This window comes from Pseudophryne corroboree, chromosome 1 (assembly GCF_028390025.1).
Source record: "Pseudophryne corroboree isolate aPseCor3 chromosome 1, aPseCor3.hap2, whole genome shotgun sequence".
Taxonomy (NCBI): domain Eukaryota; kingdom Metazoa; phylum Chordata; class Amphibia; order Anura; family Myobatrachidae; genus Pseudophryne; species Pseudophryne corroboree.
Window position 1 is genome coordinate 45623051 of NC_086444.1, and position 22602 is coordinate 45645652.

The window sequence follows — 22602 nt, forward strand, 5'->3', positions numbered from 1 at the left end:
TGCAGTGTCACATTGTACCAATCACCAGTGCCCTGCAGTGTAACATTGTACCAATCACCAGCGCCCTACAGTGTTACATTGTACCAATCACCAGTGCCCTGCAGTGTAACATTGTACCAATCACCAGTGCCCTGCAGTGTTACATTGTACCAATCACCAGCGCCCTGCAGTGTTACATTGTACCAATCACCAGCACCCTGCAGTATAACATTGTACCAATCACCAGCGCCCTGCAGTGTTACATTGTAACATCCACCAGCGCCCTGCAGTGTAACATTGTACCAATCACCAGCGCCCTGCAGTGTGACATTGTACCAATCACCAGCGCCCTGCAGTGTACCAGTGTAACATCCACCAGCACCCTGCAGTGTAACACTGTACCATCCACCAGTGCCCTGCAGTGTAACATTGTACCATTAAACAAGTAGAATGCAGTGTAGCATTGTAACGTTCACCAGCGCCCTGCAGTGTAACAATGTACCATCCTGCAGTGTAACATTGTACCATCCACCAGTGCCCTGCAGTGTAACATTGTAATATCCACCAGCGCCCTGCAGTGTAACATTGTACCAATCACCAGCGCCCTGCAGTGTAACATTGTACCATTAAACAAGTAGAATGCAGTGTAACATTGTACCATTAAACAAGTAGAATGCAGTGTAGCATTGTACCATTAAACAAGTAGAATGCAGTGTAACATTGTACCATTAAACAAGTAGAATGCAGTGTAACATTGTAACATCCACCAGCACCCTGCAGTGTAACATCCACCAGCGCCCTGCAGTGTAACATTGTACCAATCACCAGCGCCCTGCAGTGTAACATTGTACCATCCACCAGTGCCCTGCAGTGTAACATTGTAACATCCACCAGCACCCTGCAGTGTAACATTGTACCATCCACCAGCTCCCTGCAGTGTAACATTGTAACATCCACCAGCACCCTGCAGTGTAACATTGTACCATCCACCAGTGCCCTGCAGTGTAACATTGTAACATCCACCAGCACCCTGCAGTGTAACATTGTAACATCCACCAGCACCCTGCAGTGTAACAGTGTACCATCCACCAGCACCCTGCAGTTTAACATGATACCAGTCACCAGCACCCTGCAGTGTAACATTGTACCAATCACCAGCGCCCTGCAGTGTAACATTGTACCAATCACCAGCGCCCTGCAGTGTTACATTGTACCAATCACCAGCGCCCTGCAGTGTTACATTGTACCAATCACCAGCGCCCTGCAGTGTAACATTGTACCAATCACCAGCGCCCTGCAGTGTTACATTGTACCAATCACCAGCGCCCTGCAGTGTTACATTGTACCAATCACCAGTGCCCTGCAGTGTAACATTGTACCAATCACCAGCGCCCTGCAGTGTTACATTGTACCAATCACCAGTGCCCTGCAGTGTAACATTGTACCAATCACCAGTGCCCTGCAGTGTTACATTGTACCAATCACCAGCACCCTGCAGTGTAACAGTGTACCATCCACCAGCTCCCTGCAGTGTAACATTGTAACATCCACCAGCGCCCTGCAGTGTAACATTGTACCAATCACCAGCTCCCTGCAGTGTAACATTGTAACATCCACCAGCTCCCTGCAGTGTAACATTGTACCAATCACCAGCGCCCTGCAGTGTAACATTGTACCAATCACCAGCGCCCTGCAGTGTTACATTGTACCAATCACCAGCGCCCTGCAGTGTTACATTGTACCAATCACCAGTGCCCTGCAGTGTAACATTGTACCAATCACCAGCGCCCTGCAGTGTTACATTGTACCAATCACCAGTGCCCTGCAGTGTAACATTGTACCAATCACCAGTGCCCTGCAGTGTTACATTGTAACATCCACCAGCGCCCTGCAGTGTTACATTGTACCAATCACCAGCGCCCTGCAGTGTTACATTGTACCAATCACCAGCGCCCTGCAGTGTAACATTGTACCAATCACCAGCGCCCTGCAGTGTTACATTGTACCAATCACCAGCACCCTGCAGTGTAACATTGTACCAATCACCAGCGCCCTGCAGTGTTACATTGTAACATCCACCAGCGCCCTGCAGTGTAACATTGTACCAATCACCAGCGCCCTGCAGTGTAACATTGTACCATCCACCAGTGCCCTGCAGTGTAACATTGTACCATTAAACAAGTAGAATGCAGTGTAACAATGTACAATCCTCCAGTGCCCTGCAGTGTAACATTGTACCATCCACCAGTGCCCTGCAGTGTAACATTGTACCAATCACCAGCGCCCTGCAGTGTTACATTGTACCATTAAACAAGTAGAATGCAGTGTAGCATTGTAACGTTCACCAGCGCCCTGCAGTGTAACAATGTACCATCCTCCAGTGCCCTGCAGTGTAACATTGTACCATTAAACAAGTAAAATGCAGTGTAGCATTGTAACGTTCACCAGCGCCCTGCAGTGTAACATTGTACCATCCTCCAGTGCCCTGCAGTGTAACATTGTACCATCCACCAGTGCCCTGCAGTGTAACATTGTAACATCCACCAGCGCCCTGCAGTGTAACATTGTACCAATCACCAGCGCCCTGCAGTGTTACATTGTACCATTAAACAAGTAGAATGCAGTGTAACATTGTACCATTAAACAAGTAGAATGCAGTGTAGCATTGTACCATTAAACAAGTAGAATGCAGTGTAACATTGTACCATTAAACAAGTAGAATGCAGTGTAACATTGTAACATCCACCAGCACCCTGCAGTGTAACATTGTAACATCCACCAGCGCCCTGCAGTGTAACATTGTACCAATCACCAGCGCCCTGCAGTGTAACATTGTACCATCCACCAGTGCCCTGCAGTGTAACATTGTAACATCCACCAGCACCCTGCAGTGTAACATTGTACCATCCACCAGCACCCTGCAGTGTAACATTGTACCATCCACCAGTGCCCTGCAGTGTAACATTGTACCATCCACCAGTGCCCTGCAGTGTAACATTGTACCATCCACCAGTGCCCTGCAGTGTAACATTGTACCATCCACCAGTGCCCTGCAGTGTAACATTGTAACATCCACCAGCGCCCTGCAGTGTAACATTGTAACATCCACCAGCTCCCTGCAGTGTAACATTGTAACATCCACCAGCGCCCTGCAGTGTAACATTGTACCAGTCACCAGTGCCCTGCAGTGTAACATTGTAACATCCACCAGCACCCTGCAGTTTAACATTGTACCAATCACCAGCGCCCTGCAGTGTACCAATGTAACATCCACCAGCTCCCTGCAGTGTAACATTGTACCATTAAACAAGTAGAATGCAGTGTAGCATTGTAACGTTCACCAGCGCCCTGCAGTGTAACATTGTACCAATCACCAGCGCCCTGCAGTGTAACATTGGGCCTAATTCAGACCCGATCTCTAGGCTGCGTTTTCGTACAGCCTGTGATCGGGTCTGAACTGCGTATGCACCGCAATGCGCAGGCGCGTCGGTCCGCAGGCGACTGGGAGCGACGGGATGTACAAGAAAAGCGATTGCACGGGTGATCGCCAGGTGACTGACAGGAAGAGGCTGTTTGTGGGTGGCAACTGACCGTTTTCAGAGAGTGTCCGGGGAAACGTAGGAGGGACCAGGCGTTTGGAGGGAGGGTTTCTGACGTCCGCTTCAGCCCCGAACATCGTAGCGGCTTAGTAAGTCCCAGACTGTGCAGAGACTGCACAAACTTCTGTTTGTGCAGCTCTCCTGCACATGCGATTGCACCCCTGCACAGCGATTTCTCCCTCCCCTGTATGCGGCAACTATCTGATTGCAGGGATGCAAAAAATGCACCCTAGCGATCAGGTGTGAATTAGGCCCATTGTACCATGGAACAGCATCATGCAGTGTAACAGTGTACCATGGAACAGCATCATGCAGTGTAACAGTGTACCATGGAACAGCATCATGCAGTGTAACAGTGTACCATGGAACAGCATCATGCAGTGTAACAGTGTACCATGGAACAGCATCATGCAGTGTAACAGTGTACCATGGAACAGCATCATGCAGTGTAACAGTGTACCATGGAACAGCATCATGCAGTGTAACAGTGTACCATGGAACAGCATCATGCAGTGTAACAGTGTACCATGGAACAGCATCATGCAGTGTAACAGTGTACCATGGAACAGCATCATGCAGTGTAACAGTGTACCATGGAACAGCATCATGCAGTGTAACAGTGTACCATGGAACAGCATCATGCAGTGTAACAGTGTACCATGGAACAGCAGCGTGCAGTGTAACGGTGTACCATGGAATGGCAGCGTGCAGTGTAACGGTGTACCATGGAACGGCAGCGTGCAGTGTAACAGTGTACCATGGAACAGCAGCGTGCAGTGTAACGGTGTACCATGGAAAGCCAGCGTGCAGTGTAACGGTGTACCATGGAATGGCAGCGTGCAGTGTAACGGTGTACCATGGAACAGCAGCGTGCAGTGTAACAGTGTACCATGGAACAGCAGCGTGCAGTGTAACAGTGTACCATGGAAAGCCAGCGTGCAGTGTAACGGTGTACCATGGAATGGCAGCGTGCAGTGTAACGGTGTACCATGGAATGGCAGCGTGCAGTGTAACGGTGTACCATGGAATGGCAGCGTGCAGTGTAACGGTGTACCATGGAACGGCAGCGTGCAGTGTACCATGGAACGGCAGCGTGCAGTGTAACGGTGTACCATGGAATGGCAGCGTGCAGTGTAACGGTGTAACGGTGTACCATGGAATGGCAGCGTGCAGTGTAACGGTGTACCATGGAACGGCAGCGTGCAGTGTAACGGTGTACCATGGAACGGCAGCGTGCAGTGTAACGGCGTACCATGGAAAGCCAGCGTGCAGTGTAACGGTGTACCATGGAACGGCAGCGTGCAGTGTATGGAACGGCAGCATGCAGTGTAACAGCATTTGGTTAGGAAACCCCTGCCTTTATTGATTATAAACTGTCTTTTTCACATGCAGGTTGCTTGGTATCCGTTTGGATGGTCGACCATGTTAAGGTCAACAGTCATTAGGTCTAACACTGTTAGTCAACATTGACTTATGGTCGACACATGAAAAGGTCGACATGGCTTTTTAAAAAAAACAATTTAGATTTTTAACTTTTTCATACTTTGCCATCCACGTGGACTACGATTGGGAATGGTAACCTGCGCCATGCAAGGGGACGCGGTACACTAATTGGGGTTCCTGCTCATGTTACAGAAAAAAATTGCACCAAAAACAGTATAAAAAAAACAACAACAACCATGTCGACCTTTTCATGCCCCGTGTCGACCATTTTCATGTGTCGACTATTACTCCATGTCGACCATTCATACCAGAACCAGGTTGGTTTGGGACTCTGATAGCATTACTGCAAAGAAGCATTTTACTTTATTTATTTTTTTGGTAATTATTCTTCGCAACCGGTATGAGACACATCACCATATGACAGCCGGGAGTGCAACTCCAGCAGGGAAACTGCTAGAAGAGTAATGATACTGCCATTGGCTAACCCTATGAGTTATTGTAAAAAGGCAAGAAGAGGAATATGTCAGAGAGGGTGACCTTGGACCAGACTGACCGTTCAAGGCATATTCATTTTCCCTCTGATGTTTCCACAGTGTAGCCCTGGAGGGTCGGACTCCTTGCTGTGTCCATAGGTCACCATCCCGGTGGGGTCCCAGGTGCCTGGGGGATTGTACAGTACACACAGCATAGAACACTTTCATTGGGAAAGCCTGTTTGGGAGGATATACATAAAGTCTGGTTCTTCCTGCTCTGGGCTGGCCGTGCTGTGTCTCTATAAGAGAATCCCTCCAGATAATAGAGTAATGACTTTCATATCATTTCCCACATTCAGCCCCTGACCCCGCCAAACCCCTCAAATGCTCCTCATTATTATTACCAGACAGCTCTATTAATTAGCTGCAATAAGAGAGATTTATTGTCTTCTGAGCTGTAGCAGAACTTTAGAACCCGACTTAGTTGCAGAAACGGTTGGCTAAGATCAGAGATCTAATCTCATGGACCACGTACGTGTCCTCCCAACCTTCAAAAGGGCACCTACAATTCCACTCCAACCTACCACTTTTTCCATACAATGCTCCACCACCCGCTTGCCCTCAGACTTCCACAAGCCCTCCTGGATCTTTAAAATGGGATCTGGTCTGAAGCTCGACAGTGTCTAGGTCGACAATATTTGTGTCGACAATCTCTAGGTTGACAGGGTTTGAAGGTCTACAGGGTTTCTAGGTCGACATGTTCTAGGTCGACAGGTCAAAAGGTCGACGTGAGTTTTTTTTTAAAAAAAAATTTTTTTTTTACTTTTTCATACTTAACGATCCACATGGACTACAATTGGGAATAGTAACCTGTGCCGAGCGCAGCAGTAGTGGAGCGAGGCACCTTGCCCGGAGCATAGCGAGCCATACGAGGGGACACGGTGCACTAATTGGGCTTCCCGGTCACTGTACGGAGAAAACGACACCAAAAAAACATGAAAAACTCATGTCAACCTTTTGACCTGTCGACCTAGAAACCCTGTCGACCTTCAAACCCTGTCAACCTAGTGACTGTCGACCTATAGTGGTCGACCTAGACACTGTCGATCTAATGATCCACACCCCTTTAAAATGCCCCTCAGTCATCCCTTTATGGCACTTGACACTCCTCACATGGCTTCCTATGCCCCCAGACCTCCTCACATGCCACCAATATGCCAGTCAGACCTCCGCACAAACCACCCACATTCCCACACTGGTTCATTCCATTAATATAATTCTAACCCAAAAAGTACTTCCCGTTAGCCCGTGTGCAGGAGTAAGGCTGGAGACGCTTTGATACGGAGCACTCTGTGCTTCCTGCTCTTAATCCAGAATGCTGCGTGACTCCCATATATTGTGCAGAGCAGGGGCATGCAACGGTTTTGTGTTATATGGAGGCAGACGTTCAACATTACAAGCCAAGACATTTTCCAGAGTGCCACCACCATTACAGCAGATACACAGAGTAGCAGATTGGGGACATGTTGGTGGCTTCCCTGCTCTTCGTTCTTTGTAGTCTCGCCTAACTGCCGCAGGGTTCACCCACCTGGCACCAGACATGCACACGTTCCTTCGCCTGTTCAGTACATTAGATTCCCTCCAAACCAGAGCTGGGTATGCCGGCCATGTGTGGCGTCTTTGGTTTGGAGGGAACCTAGTGCACGTCTGATCCCATGGGTGTCACTCAAAACATTATCAAGCGGATGCCGGCTGCTCCCAGTCTCACGTTCTGCTTTCTTGAAAACTATACAAGAGTTACCCGATGAAAAATAATCCGTCCTGGAAAGGAAAGAATCAGAAAGCCCTAAAGATATGAGAATAGGGGGGCGTGGCCACGGCGGCAAGGGACTAGGCAGCAGGATCGAGGAGCTCCCTGGATATTAATCCTGTATCGATCCTGGGGCTCCTTTTGTGGTCTTCTCTGGACTCCTCTCCTGTCTGGCGGCACTGGGGAGGCGGCGGGCACCGTTGTGGATCCGTGTGAGTGTCCCCGGCTCGCGCCAGCGGCCGCCCGGACTCCGGGCCTAGGCCGCAATTCAGTCTCCGGCCTCGATTTTGGAGCTCCGCCGGGCGCGCGCGCACACGATCGCGCACTCGAGGCGGCCACAGCGGCCAGCGGCACCGGAGGAAAGCGGCACCCCTCCTGCACCCCCAGGGCTCCACACACAAATAATCCTGCTCCCCTGAAGGCTGGTGCAGGGAGGGAAGAAGGGGAAATCTGTGTGCTGGGCTGCCATTTTCCTTCCAGCTTCCTGTGTCTCTCCTCACAGCAGAGTGCAGTGTGGGTGAAGATTGTACTGGGCTGGAGGAGTAGAACTGGTCCCAGCTGCCCTGCCTATTGCTTATACTGTTGGAATATCACACACTGGACATATTTATTTATACCACTGGACTCCCCTGGTTCCCCTTCTCCCTTCAATATAACAGCTGGCTATCCCAGTGCCTGGCGTGCTGCTGATACTGCATTTACCGCCCACTGCTATACTTCTTGACACTGAATATTGGGACTCTTAGTATTGCTGGGCCTTGTTACGATGGTGAGGGGCGGCCAGAGTGCGGCCGCGGCTAAACTGGAGAAATTTGCTCGACAGCCTGCAACCCAGTCGACGCAGTCATCTCCTAAACTCTCCCCCCCTGCCAGAATGGATCCCTCGGCCGGGGCCGACTCAGGGGTGAATACACAGCCATCTGCTCCTTCCATCCAGCAGGTCCTGGAGGCCATAGCGGCCAGTGAACAACGTCTGTCTGACAAGATGGAGAAGGTGCAGTGTGATTTATCACTGCTGCGACAGGACGTCCAGCGAGTGCGGGAGAGGGTGGGCGAAACTGAGACAAGGGTCTCCAACTTGGAGGACCTCAGCGGTCCTTTACAACGATCGGTGTCTGCAGTTACACAACAAGTCATGACGTTGCAAACCAAACTCCTGGACATGGAGGGCAGACTCCGCAGAAATAACGTGAGGTTCGTAGGCCTCCCCGAAAAGGAAGAGGGGGCACACCCCGAAGATTTCTTGGAGTCCTGGCTAAAAGAGGTATATGGCGCTGAATCCTTTACCTCCCAGTTTGCAGTGGAGCGGGCTCACCACGTGCCCTTCCGGCCTTTACCCCCAGGCGCCCCACCACGAACTTTTATAGCAAAATTCCTGCACTACAAGGATCGGGACTCTGTCCTGCGCCTGGGACGCGTGAAGGGCCCCCTGATCCGGAATGGAATCCGGGTGTCGGCATTTCCGGACTTTGCAGCGAACGTTCAAAAAGACCGGGCCCAGTTTCTTCCCATTAAGCGACGCCTTCGTGACCTGAATCTATCCTACTCGATGCTGTTTCCCTCCAGGTTGCGTGTGGTGGCGGACGGGGAGACCAAATTCTTCAGCTCGCCCAGGGAAGCGGCTTCCTGGTTGGACAGATATGCTCCGGGGGTCCGCCAGCTGGCTCCAGACTGACATCGGGTCGCCCTCCTCTATGGGCCTACATCCCGCAAGTATAAGTCCAGGGAGCTTCCTCTCGTTTAGTGGTTCTGGACTTTGCTGAGAAGTGTTATAAACGTATAAACGCATAAAGGTTTTGGTATTGGGGTTGTTTTGATCTGTACGCCTGGTACAGTGTTGCCGTAGGCTTTAGGATCTCCAGGGCTAAAGTTTGGTTAGGGATATGGGTATGCCACAGTTCGGGGAGGTATACGGGGTGGGGGGATGTTTGGGGGCCGCTGTTGGCCTCTCAGCAGTTTTTCTGTTATATGTTTTGAATTTACGAAGCCTATATACTTGTTATTCAGAGGGTGTGGTGGGGTTGCACTGTTTTCTGGGGTTCGGCTCGGGGTCCGGGACCTGCGGACGACATGATTACGTGAGCGGAGCGCCGGGTGGACGGGCGGTTGCTAGGAGTGTTGTGCCCCTGTTGATAACTTGGCCGACATGCCTCCCTTAAAAATTTTGGTGTGGAATGTCCGGGGCATCAACAACAAAGTTAAGCGATCCTTAGTATTTAAAATGATCAAGAAATATGGCCCGGATATCATTTGTTTAAGCGAAACCCACTTGGAGGGAAATAGGCTGTTGTCGCTCCGCAGGCCTTGGGTGGGGTGGGCATATCATTCCTCGCACTCCTCTTATTCCCGAGGGGTGTCGGTAATGATAAAGAGGACTGTTCAGTTTGAGATGATCAGGGTAAATACAGATCCACACGGTAGATACGTGTTCATAGAATGTAAACTGTTTTCACGTAATTTTTTCCTATTGTCTGTGTATGTTCCCCCCCCCCGTTTTCATATGATGTCCTGCAAAAGGCCGCCTCATTTGTTGCCTCCTCCCCCCACACCCCTGTCATCTGCCTGGGGGACTTCAACACTGTGTTGGATGCCTCTTTGGATAGATGGAGGGCTCCTCGAGATCAAGGGGCGGGGTGCGGCTTAATTTCATCTAGATCTAAATTCGCAGATAGTATGCAGTGGGTAGACGCCTGGAGGATTCGGAATCCTAATCTTCGGCAATACTCCTACTATTCGGGTACACATGGCTCTTTTTCCAGAATCGACCTGGCCCTGGTCTCGCCTGGGCTTCTGCCTGGCGTGACGGATGTCCGTTATGAAGCACGGGGGGTGTCCGATCATTCGCCCCTGGTGTTGTCAATAGATGGGGAATGTCAGAGGGGACAGTCATATTGGCGGCTGCATCCATCTTGGCTGGCCCAGCTGGGCGAATGCCCGGATTTAGCGCCCACATGGGAGGGATTTTTTGCGGATAATGCGGGAACGGCCCCGGTTGTTTGGGATGCATTCAAAGCGTATTTGCGAGGTACATTGATTGGCAAAATTGCTGCCTGCAGGGTGGCTCGCAGGGCAACGGAAAACAGCTTGAGACTGAGTGTAGGGATCTGGAGACGCGATACCTGACTGAGGGTACCCCTGCGCTGAAAACCCGCTGGCTGGTGGCTCAGGTGGCCTGGCTGGCTCACCTTTCAGACAAAAATGCACGTTCCCTCTTGTTTAGGGCCACTAACATCTATATGCAGGCGGACAGACCAGGTAGTTTGATGGCCCACTTAGTGCATTATGACCGACCTGGGACCACGATAGCGCAGCTGTTTGACTCCGACAGCTCCACGGTAGATAACACCCCTGACATCGCACAGATGTTCCTCAGCTACTTTAGGGAGGTATATGATAGTCGACTGACATGTTCCACGGAGGACTTAGACCTATACCTGACAAATGTTCCCCTTTCTAAACTCTCCCCTGAGGCTAGGGACGCCTTGGACGCGCCTCTGACCCTGGAGGAGGTGACGTCGGCGGTGGAGGTGTCTCCTAATGGTAAATCCCCGGGTAGTGACAGTATTCCCACGGAACTATATAAACAATACATTGAGTTCTTTGGTCCTCAGCTGCTTGACACGTATGTTGATATGTTTGCCGCTAACAGCCTTCCTCCCTCAATGTCCGAGGCGATTCTCATAATGCTTCCAAAACCTGGTAAGGACCCCAAACTATTGGAGTCCTACAGGCCGATCTCTCTTATCCCCACCGATGCCAAGATCCTGGCGAAAATTCTTGCGGTCCGGCTCAACCTAGTAATTGAATCTATAATTCATCCGGATCAAACTGGCTTCATGCCTTGGAAATCCACATCCATTAATCTGCGCAGGCTGTACACTATTTTGCAGGCTCCTCATGACTTCCCCTCGGATGCGGCTGTGGTCTCACTGGATGCAGCCAAGGCATTTGACAGCGTTGAGTGGCCTTACCTGTGGGGAGTCATGAGGAACATGGGCTTTGGCCCAAACTTTATACAATGGATCAAATTGCTATACCAGAATCCGCGCGCCAGGGTCCTGGTGAATGGCTACATTTCCTCCTCCTTCCCTTTGACACGGGGCACCAGACAGGGATGCCCCGTCTCTCCTGCCCTGTTTGCCATAGCCATAGAGCCCCTGGCCTGCTTGATCAGGTCGCACCCAGACATTGGGGGAATAGATACAGGTTCCTGCACTGATAAAATAGCCCTTTATGCGGATGACTTGCTGTTATTCCTTCGAGACTACACGGTGGAGATGCCCACTGTGTTGCGGGTCATTGAGACCTTTGGTGGGTATTCGGGTCTCCGCATAAACTGGTCCAAATCATTTATTATGCCCATTATAGGCTCCCTCCCCCAGGTTCCGAAAATATCTCTACCGCTGTGTTGGACAGTCCAGTTTAAGTACCTCGGGATCCTAATTACCTTGACCCTCTTGTACAGACAGTAGTGCGCAAATCGAGAGCTTGGTGTAAGCTTCCACTGACAATGACGGGTAGGGTCGGCCTCATTAAAATGGTAGTTTTGCCTAAACTATTGTATGTTCTCTTGCAGTCCCCTGTATACATCTTTCCAGCCTTCTTCAGGAAATTAAATAGTGTCCTGACGTCCTTGATATGGGCCAATAAAAGATCTAGAATAAAATTAACCACCCTTACCAGACAAAAAAGGGACGGCGGCTTGGCCTTGCCCCACTTTAAACTGTATTACTATGCTGCTCAGCTATCACATATCGGTATGTGGCTTCGAGGAGGGGAGGGGACTGGACTGGGTTGGGCATTCCTTCGGTGCTATTACCCGGATCTTTCCCCGACACAGGTCCTGGTGGGGGGAAACCCTTCTAGATCCTCACCTCCTATTGTCTTTCAGGCTATGAAGATATGGCTAGCATTGAAGGGCCTGCTTGGGTACGAGGGTATGGACCCGGACACTCCCCTATGGCACTCCACATTGCTTAGTGAACTGGGGTCTCTAGAGGGCGGGGAGGTGTGGGCTCCATATTCGATAGTCTCACTGTCCCAGTTATATAGTGATGGTTCATTGAAATCGTTCCAGCAATTAAAGGAGGAGTTTGGACTCCCGAACTCTCACTTTTACAGATTTTTATAGCTCAGGCACGCCTTGCAGGCGCAGTTCGGAGATTCTCCCCCGGCGCTCCTCCCCTTCCCCATAAAAACATTTTTACATTCACTGGGTCGAGTCAAGGTGATCTCCTTCACCTACTCGTACCTTCTTCAAACAATACATGCAGACCCGCTCTCGAATCTTCGGGAGAACTGGGAGTGTGACTTGGGTCCCATAGACGGGGAAGACTGGGAGGGCGCTCTGGGCAATCCGAGCCAGGTCACCAAATCGCTGCGGTTTCAGCAGATACAGCTTTTCATTCTGCATAGATCATACATGACGCCGAGCAGGCTGGCCAGATTTAGGTCTGATAGTGCTGATGTTTGCCCCAAGTGCGGGGCTGCTGGAGGCACATTCTGGCACCTCACATGGGAATGCCCGTTGCTGCAGGTGTTCTGGGCTGGGGTCGGGTCGATTCTGGAACATACGGGGATACCGAGTGGTTTGCTGACTCCGAGATTTAGTATTTTGGGGGTGGGCGATTCTGACTCTGGGTCCCGATGGGAAAGCATGTATGCTATGCCCGCAGTGTGTGCGCTCTTGCAAAGGTGTGTATTGCGCGGACATGGATGGCCCCGCGTCCTCCCACGATACCTGCTTTCAAAAGTTTGGTAAACGATACTCTACTAAAAGAACGCTATGTATATATGAAATATAATGCCCTTACCAAATACGAGAAGATATGGTCTCCCTGGATCAATTCCACATACTCCTCCCTTGCCCTTCAGATTTAGAGGGCACCGGCTTTCGCTGCGAAGCGCAAATTGGGCCCTGGGGCGCTGGGCCGAGCCTTTACCTCTCCTTTAACGTAGTTGTTTAACTATCTAGCTGCCACACCACACCATACACACCTTAGCTTGACTAGGCTTGAGTTTGTTTTAGAGGGTTCTGTTCGGGGGTAGTGGGGTTGTGGGCTATATAAGGCCTACTAGACGGGGTAATTACAATAAAGGTTTGGGGAGAAAATATCTAAAATGATAAGTATGTGAATCATGACCTGTTTACAGACTTCAGAAAATATGTATATTGTGGGAAGACTGCACGGGAATAGCGATACGGGGAATGTCATTCGCATATGTATACCCTTGGAAAAAAGTATGACTCAGAATGTTGTGTAATTCCAATTGTGCTTCCCAGTGTATACTGAAATGTCTATCTTTAATATGCTGTTGAATAAAAATTACTCTATTTAAAAAAAAAAAGATATGAGAATAGGTCAGAGGGGGTGCAGGAACCTGGCGCCTGCTGGAGAAGACTCACTGGGCCGCTTGTTGCTCGCCAGAAACAAACTACTGCAGCTTAAAATCTTCTGAACACACCCTGATGGCCACCCTGTTATGGATTGACAGATGGACTCATTATTATGAGGTCAAGGCATGGCTTTCCCACCTGTGAGCAAACAGGAGGCCAATTGTGTGCTCATACTGTACATCCAGCCTCAGTGCTCCACTTGGTGTGAGTGAGCCGCCAGGTCCCGTGCATTTCTGCCTCTTTTTTTTCTTCTTTTTTTTGAAAATGCATCTTAGTCACAATGCGTCTTAGACGCACAAGGAGACTGTGTTGATTAATGTGATATATGACACTTGCGTACTGTGTGTGAGTGAGTCTGTATACGGAGCAGAACAGAACTTGTATTGGAAAATGGCTGTGGTTGCTACATTGTATACAGATTGAGAGACTCAGTCACACACACACAATACTCATCATTCTCCTTGTGAATCCCAACCTCACCACATTTGTGAGTAAGATGCATTTTCTGCAACAACAACAAAAAAGACGCCCAACGCTAGCACACTCTCACAAGACGTGACGCGCGAGAGGGGCTTTTTTCTATGACTACAGCAATGATGTATGAGCATACATCTGTAGGTGTATATCTTAATGCATTATTGTGTGTCTTCCAATTCACGTTATCACTGGTTTGGGTGTGTTGCATTGAATGGCCTTAATGGCTTCACAACGGCAGAGAAAGTCTATCCACCTCTGCACTAAAGTGTCTCACCTGAAGAGGGCTGAGGTGGCACAGTACTAGTCCTCAACAAGTATTATGCATACACAATATTTTGGAATCTGTGATCTTCTCTAAACCAAAAATCTTTTGTGGTCTACCATGGTATGTAATGTAATATTAGGTCAGCTAGGCAATTCAGTATGTGTATGAGCAGTATTGTAATTACCATGGACACGTCTCAGGCCTCAAGTTCACCATTGTTTTATAGTTAGTGACTATTATTTACAGGTTAATTGACCTTACAACATGGGAAAGTGTTTACTAGGCACCATCGAGACAGATAACCCACCTTTTTGTTCCTTCTACACTGCGAATGGTGTCCACTACCAATAGAAGCCGCCAGCCCAGTGTGGGCACAGGCCTTGGCTCGTTTGGTGCAGGGCTTTCTACAGATTTCTTTCTTCCTTAAACCGATGTTGGATTCTGCTGCCACATTCTGACCCAGTTCTCTTCCGATCTCTCATTGCATGGGAAGTCTGACCAAGAATTGTCCTCTCGCTGAGGCTGATCCCAGTTATACAGAGGGACTTGAAGCTTTAGAGACTGATGAAGAGCTTCATGCAACTCTTGTGTGAATGGATCTTATGATTTGTAGCACTGCACATGGCTAAGCGTGGGCTACCAGGAGCAACTACAAGCAATTCGTAGAGAAGGACGTCTCTTTCGCCTCTCTGCTTTGTGGCTGAGCTTGGTGGTAACGGGACAGTTGGACACAGGAGAAGTGTTCCCAAGTTGTGTCATGGTCATGATGTAGGCAGAATTGTGCGCTGTGCTAAGTTGCGGATACACACAGAGAAAGATCTTTCACCAGATTTCCTAGCCTACATACTTGTGAAGCTCTGCAATAATTCAGCCCTTTAGTGTGTGTCTGCACCTTTATAGCAGCAAGGAACCATTGATCACAGATATGAGGCACCCCCGCTACTAGTCATGGTGGGAGTGTACCCAGCCTTTCTCTACAGTATATAGATGCCGCATGCAGAGCAGCAGGTGAGAGCGTGATCTCCCATACGTTTCCCCACCTCAGAACTTTGCAGCCTGCGGGAGGAGGGACAGGGGCCACAAATGGTAGGGCGGTATGCCGCACACCCTCCCTAATGTTCCTGCTCTGTTTTGATCCTTGTCCTTCCATGTGTTTGGACATCGTTCTATTTTTGTTTTCTCATTTTACTCTTCCTCTGTCTTTTGGATTTTGTTAGTAAAAAATAATAATAAAGAAAACTGGGTTGAGAGGCAACCAATCAGGCTATAGAGGAGGATGAACTGGAGTTGCAACTTAAAACTGTCCGAAAAGTATTTAGTGTATATACAAGAATTACATTTTCAGCACTGCAGCTGGTTTTTAAAAATGGGAGAAGCATCCCCACCCAAGCAAGGCATTGCCTACCACAAGTAAATGGTTACCCACACATACTTTTCAAAAAGTTCAATAACTCATTGTGTCAACTTTTATGGAGCCTCTGTCTTTTCATGTTTGTCAGTACTGGAACGTGCTATATGTAAAACCATTTTTTTTATACAGTTGGTGAATAGTGCACTGATGGAGTAATAGTGTAGAGCAGTGGTTCCCAAACTACGTGCTCAAGGTTCCCCAACAGTCCAGGTTTTCAGTATATCCATGCTTGGACACAGGTGACTTAAATAGTAACTCCGTCAATTTGATTTGCCATCTATGCTCAACCATGGATATCCTTAAAACCTGGACTGTTTTGGGTGCATTGAGGAGGGAGTTTGGGAACCGCTAGTGTAGAGTATAACTTGATTCCATTGTATGAAATATTTACATGGCTGATAAGAAGTTGTGAGCATCAGTTAGAGTGGTAATACAGTAATTGTGCATCTTATATTTTCCAGGAAACAGCAGAAGACACCAGGAGGGAATAAGCCGCCCATGCCCCCGCCATTACCACCGCAACATAACGAGCACCAACAAGTTACTGCCAAACACAATGCCAGGGACCACCAGAAACTGTACCAAGGAAGCCAACCACAGCACTCCTCAGGCAAGCAGGGTCACCATGGCTACAGCCAAAACCGCCGATGGCACCACAACCAGAAGCACCTGCAAAATGACAAAGACCCACAGAGACATGCCAAAGAGACGGAAAGCCTAAAGATCGAGGATGCCTCAGTTTGCACAGCCCATACCCCCCTAGAACCCCTTCACCACAGCACAGAGACAACAGAGAGACCATGCCAGCAGCCCAGTAGCACCGAGCCTGAAGCCAAGCGGAAAGACAGTATTCCCAGCAGAGATCGGGAGAGGCCGAAAATAAACCTGCTCCAGTCGTCCAAAGATCGGTTGCGGAGGAGGCTGAAAGAAAAGGTAGGAAACACCAAAAGAGGTCATACTATCTAGCTAACAAAATGTGACCACCCTGAAGTCTTAGTATATACATAGCAATATGTGACCACCCTGAGGTCTTAACATCTACATAGCAATATGTGACCACCCTGAAGTCTTAGTATATACATAGCAATATGTGACCACCCTGAGGTCTTAACATCTACATAGCAATATGTGACCACCCTTAGGTCTTACTATCTACCTAGCAATATGTGACTACCCTGAGGTCTTACTATCTACCTAGCAAAATGTGACCACCCTGAGGTCTTACTATCTACCTAGCAATATGTGACACCCCCCCCCCCCCCCCCCCCCCGAGGTCTAACTATTAACCTAGCAGTATGTGACCACCCCTGAGGTCTTACTATCTGCATAGCAATATGTGACCATCCTGAGGTATTACTGTCTACATAGCAAAATCTAAAGAGGACACATGGAGGTGTTGCCCATAGCAACAAATCCAATTTTCTCTATCGTCCTAAGTGGATGCTGGGGTTCCTGAAAGGACCATGGGGAATAGCGGCTCCGCAGGAGACAGGGCACAAAAGTAAAGCTTTTACAGGTCAGGTGGTGTGTACTGGCTCCTCCCCCTATGACCCTCCCCCAGACTCCAGTTAGATTTTTGTGCCCGGCCGAGAAGGGTGCAATTCTAGGTGGCTCTCATAAAGAGCTGCTTAGAGAGTTTAGCTTAGGTTTTTTATTTTACAGTGATTCCTGCTGGCAACAGGATCACTGCAACGAGGGACAGAGGGGAGAAGAAGTGAACTCACCTGCGTGCAGGATGGATTGGCTTCTTGGCTACTGGACATGAAGCTCCAGAGGGACGATCACAGGTACAGCCTGGATGGTCACCGGAGCCACGCCGCCGGCCCCCTCACAGATGCTGAAGCAAGAAGAGGTCCAGAATCGGCGGCTGAAGACTCCTGCAGTCTTCTTAAGGTAGCGCACAGCACTGCAGCTGTGCGCCATTTTCCTCTCAGCACACTTCACACGGCAGTCACTGAGGGTGCAGGGCGCTGGGGGGGGGGCGCCCTGGGAGGCAAATGAAAACCTTTAAAAAGGCTAAAAATACCTCACATATAGCCCCAGAGGCTATATGGAGATATTTACCCCTGCCTAAATGTACTAAATAGCGGGAGACGAGCCCGCCGAAAAAGGGGCGGGGCCTATCTCCTCAGCACACGGCGCCATTTTCTGTCACAGCTCCGCTGGTCAGGAAGGCTCCCAGGTCTCTCCCCTGCACTGCACTACAGAAACAGGGTATAACAGAGAGGGGGGGCAAAATAAATGGCAATATATTAATATAAAAGCAGCTATAAGGGAGCACTTAATCATAAGGCTATCCCTGTCATATATAGCGCTTTTTGGTGTGTGCTGGCAGACTCTCCCTCTGTCTCCCCAAAGGGCTAGTGGGTCCTGTCTTCGTATAGAGCATTCCCTGTGTGTCTGCTGTGTGTCGGTACGTGTGTGTCGACATGTATGAGGACGTTATTGGTGTGGAGGCGGAGCAATTGCCAAATATGAGGATGTCACCTCCTAGGGGGTCGACACCAGAATGGATGCCTTTATTTGTGGAATTACGGGATAGCGTCAACTCGCTTAAGTCGTTTGCCGACATGAGGCGGCCGGACACTCAATTAGTGCCTGTCCAGGCGCCTCAAACACCGTCAGGGGCTGTAAAACGCCCCTTGCCTCAGTCGGTCGACACAGACCCAGACACAGGCACTGATTCCGGTGGTGAAGGTGACGAATTAACCGTATTTTCCAGTAGGGCCACACGTTATATGATTTTGGCAATAAAGGAGATGTTACATTTAGCTGATACTACAGGTACCACTAAACAGGGTATTATGTGGGGTGTGAAAAAACTACCAGTAGTTTTTACCGAATCAGAAGAATTAAATGACGTGTGTGATGAAGCGTGGGGTGCCCCGATAAAAAACTGCTAATTTCAAAGAAGTTATTGGCTTTATACCCTTTCCCGCCAGAGGTTAGGGAGCGCTGGGAAACACCTCCTAGGGTGGACAAAGCGCTAACACGCTTATCAAAACAAGTGGCGTTACCCTCTCCTGAGACGGCCGCACTTAAAGATCCATCAGATAGGAGGATGGAAAATATCCAAAAAGGTATATACACACATGCAGGTGTTATACTACGACCAGCTATTGCGACTGCCTGGATGTGCAGTGCTGGGGTAGTTTGGTCAGAGTCCCTGATCGAAAATATTGATACCCTGGACAGGGACAATATTTTACTGTCGTTAGAACAAATAAAGGATGCATTTCTTTATATGCGTGATGCACAGAGAGATATCTGCACACTGGCATCACGGGTAAGTGCTATGTCCATTTCGGCCAGAAGAGCTTTATGGACACGACCGTGGACAGGCGATGCGTAGAGGAGTTATTTGGGGTCGGTCTATCGGATTTGGTGGCCACGGCTACGGCCGGGAAATCCACCTTTCTACCTCAAGTCACTCCCCAACAGAAAAAGGCACCGACCTTTCAACCGCAGCCCTTTCGTTCCTTTAAAAATAAGAGAGCAAAGGGCTATTCATATCTGCCACGAGGCAGAGGACGAGGGAAGAGACAGCAACAGGCAGCTCCTTCCCAGGAACAGAAGCCCTCCCCGGCTTCTACAAAAGCCTCAGCATGACGCTGGGGCTTCGCAAGCGGACTCGGGGGCGGTAGGCGGTCGTCTCAAGAATTACAGCGCGCAGTGGGCTCACTCGCAGGTAAATCCCTGGATCCTGCAGATAATATCTCAGGGGTACAGGTTGAAATTAGAGACAGAGCCACCTCGCCGTTTCCTGAAGTCTGCTTTACCAACGTCCCCCTCAGAAAGGGAGACGGTTTTGGAAGCCATTCACAAGCTGTATTCTCAGCAGGTGATAGTCAAGGTACCTCTTCTACAACAAGGGAAGGGGTATTATTCCACTCTTTTTGTGGTACCGAAGCCGGATGGCTCGGTAAGGCCTATTCTAAATCTGAAGTCCTTGAACCTGTACATAAAGAAGTTCAAGTTCAAGATGGAGTCACTCAGAGCAGTGATAGCGAACCTGGAAGAAGGGGACTTTATGGTATCCTTGGACATCAAGGATGCGTATCTCCACGTTCCAATTACCCCTCACACCAGGGGTACCTCAGGTTCGTTGTACAAAACTGTCACTATCAGTTTCAGACGCTGCCGTTTGGTTTGTCCACGGCATCTCGGGTCTTTACAAAGGTAATGGCCGAGATAATATTTCTTCTTCGAAGAAAAGGCGTATTAATTATCCCATAATTGGACGATCTCCTAATAAGGGCAAGGTCCAGAGAACAGCTAGAGATGGGTTTAGCACTATCTCAAGAGGTGCTAAAGCAGCACGGATGGATTCTGAATATTCCAAAATCCCAATTAATGCCGACAACTCGTCTGCTGTTCCTGGGGATGATTCTGGACACAGTTCAGAAAAAGGTTTTTCTTCCCGAAGAAAAAGCCAAGGAGTTATCTGACCTGGTCAGGAACCTCCTAAAACCAGGAAAGGTGTATGTACATCAATGCACAAGAGTCCTGGGAAAAAATGGTAGCTTCTTACGAAGCAATCCCTTTCGGCAGATTCCATGCAAAGGGATCTGTTGGACAAATGGTCAGGGTCGCATCTTCAGATGCACCTGCGGATAACCCTGTCGCCGAGGACAAGGGTATCCCTTCTGTGGTGGTTGCAGGAGGCTCATCTATTGGAGGGCCGCAGATTCGGCATGCAGGATTGGATCCTGGTGACCACGGATGCCAGCCTGAGAGGCTGGGGAGCAGTCACACAGGGAAGAAATTTCCAGGGAGTGTGGTCGAGCCTGAAAAAGTCTCTTCACATAAGCATTCTGGAACTAAGAGCAATCTACAATGCTCTAAGCCAGGCGAAACCTCTGCTTCAAGGAAGACCGGTGTTGATCCAGTCGGACAACATCACGGCAGTCGCCCATGTAAACAGACAGGGCGGCACAAGAAGCAGGAGGGCAATGGCAGAAGCTGCCAGGATCCTTCGCTGGGCGGAGAATCACGTGATAGCACTGTCAGCAGTATTCATCCCGGGCGTGGACAACTGGGAAGCAGACTTCCTCAGCAGACACGACCTTCACCCGGGAGAGTGGGGACTTCATCCAGAAGTTTTCCACATGCTATTAAACCGTTGGGTAAAACCAATGGTGGACATGATGGCGTCTCGCCTCAACAAAACACTGGACAGGTATTGCGCCAGGTCAAGAGATCCGCAGGCAATAGCTGTGGACGCGCTGGTAACACATTGGGTGTACCAGTCGGTATAGGTGTTTCCTCCTCTGCCTCTCATACCAAAGGTATTGAGGATTATACGGCAAAGAGGAGTACGACTAGTGGCTCCGGATTGGCCAAGAAGGACTTGGTACCCGGAACTTCAAGAGATGGTCACGGACGATCCGTGGCCTCTACTTCTGAGAAGGGACCTGCTTCAGCAGGGTCCTTGTCTTTTTCAAGACTTACCGCGGCTGCGTTTGACGGCATGGCGTTTGAATGCCAGATCCTAAAAGGAAAAGGCATTCCAGAAGAAGTCATTCCTACCTTGATAAAGGCAAGAAAGGAAGTCACCGCGAAGCATTATCGCCGTATTTGGCGAAAATATGTTGCGTGGTGCGAGCAGCGGAGTGCTCCGATGGAGGAATTTCAACTGGGTCGCTTTCCTACATTTCCTGCAATCAGGATTGTCTATGGGTCTCAAATTGGGATCTATTAAGGTTCAAATTTCGGCCCTATCAATATTCTTCCAAAAAGAATTGGCCTCAGTCCCTGAGGTCCAGATTTTTATCAAAGGAGTACTGCATATACAGCCTCCTGTGGTGCCTAAGGTGGCACCGTGGGATCTAAATGTAGTTTTAGATTTCCTCAAATCCAATTGGTTTGAACCACTAAAGAATGTGGATTTGAAATATCTCACATGGAAAGTGACTATGTTACTGGCCCTGGCTTCGGCCGGGAGAGTATCTGAACTGGCGGCTTTGTCTTATAAAAGCCCTTATTTAATTTTCCATTCGACATAGGGCAGAGCTGCGGACGCGTCCGCATTTTCTCCCTAAGGTGGTATCAGCGTTTCACCTGAACCAGCCTATTGTAGTGCCTGCGGCTACAGACGACTTGAAGGACTCCAAGTTGTTGGACGTTGTCAGAGCCTTAAAAATATACATTTAAAGGACGGCTGGAGTCAGAAAATCTGACTCGCTGTTTATACTGTATGCACCCAACAAGTTGGGTGCACCTGCTTCTAAGCAGTCGATTGCTCGTTGGATTTGTAACAAAATTCAACTTGTACATTCTGTGGCAGGCCTGCCACAGCCTAAATCTGTTAAGGCCCATTCCGCAAGGAAGGTGGGCTCATCTTGGGCGGCTGCCCGAGGGGTCTCGGCATTACAACTCTGCCGAGCAGCTACGTGGTCAGGGGAGAACACGTTTGTAAATTTTTACAAATTTGATACCCTGGCAAAGGAGGACCTGGAGTTCTCTCATTCGGTGCTGCAGAGTCATCCGCACTCTCCCGCCCGTTTGGGAGCTTTGGTATAATCCCCATGGTCCTTTCAGGAACCCCAGCATCCACTTAGGACGATAGAGAAAATAAGAATTTACTTACCGATAATTCTATTTCTCGGAGTCCGTAGTGGATGCTGGGCGCCCATCCCAAGTGCGGATTATCTGCAATACTTGTACATAGTTATTGTTAACTAATTCGGGTTATTGTTTAGGAAGCCATCTTTCAGAGGCTCCTCTGTTATCATACTGTTAACTGGGT

The 22602-nt window shown here is 49.3% G+C and overlaps 1 protein-coding gene across 2 annotated transcripts in view; it reads left to right on the forward strand.

Moving 5' to 3' along the window:
* The window catches only part of CTIF (cap binding complex dependent translation initiation factor), a 403817-nt gene that overhangs the window by 206484 nt on the left and 174731 nt on the right, over positions 1-22602 (forward strand). For both annotated transcript variants that reach the window (XM_063959126.1, XM_063959133.1), the window contains exon 9: positions 16316-16787. In XM_063959126.1, the coding sequence (XP_063815196.1) occupies positions 16316-16787 (472 nt within the window). The remainder of the gene's footprint in view (positions 1-16315; positions 16788-22602) is intronic.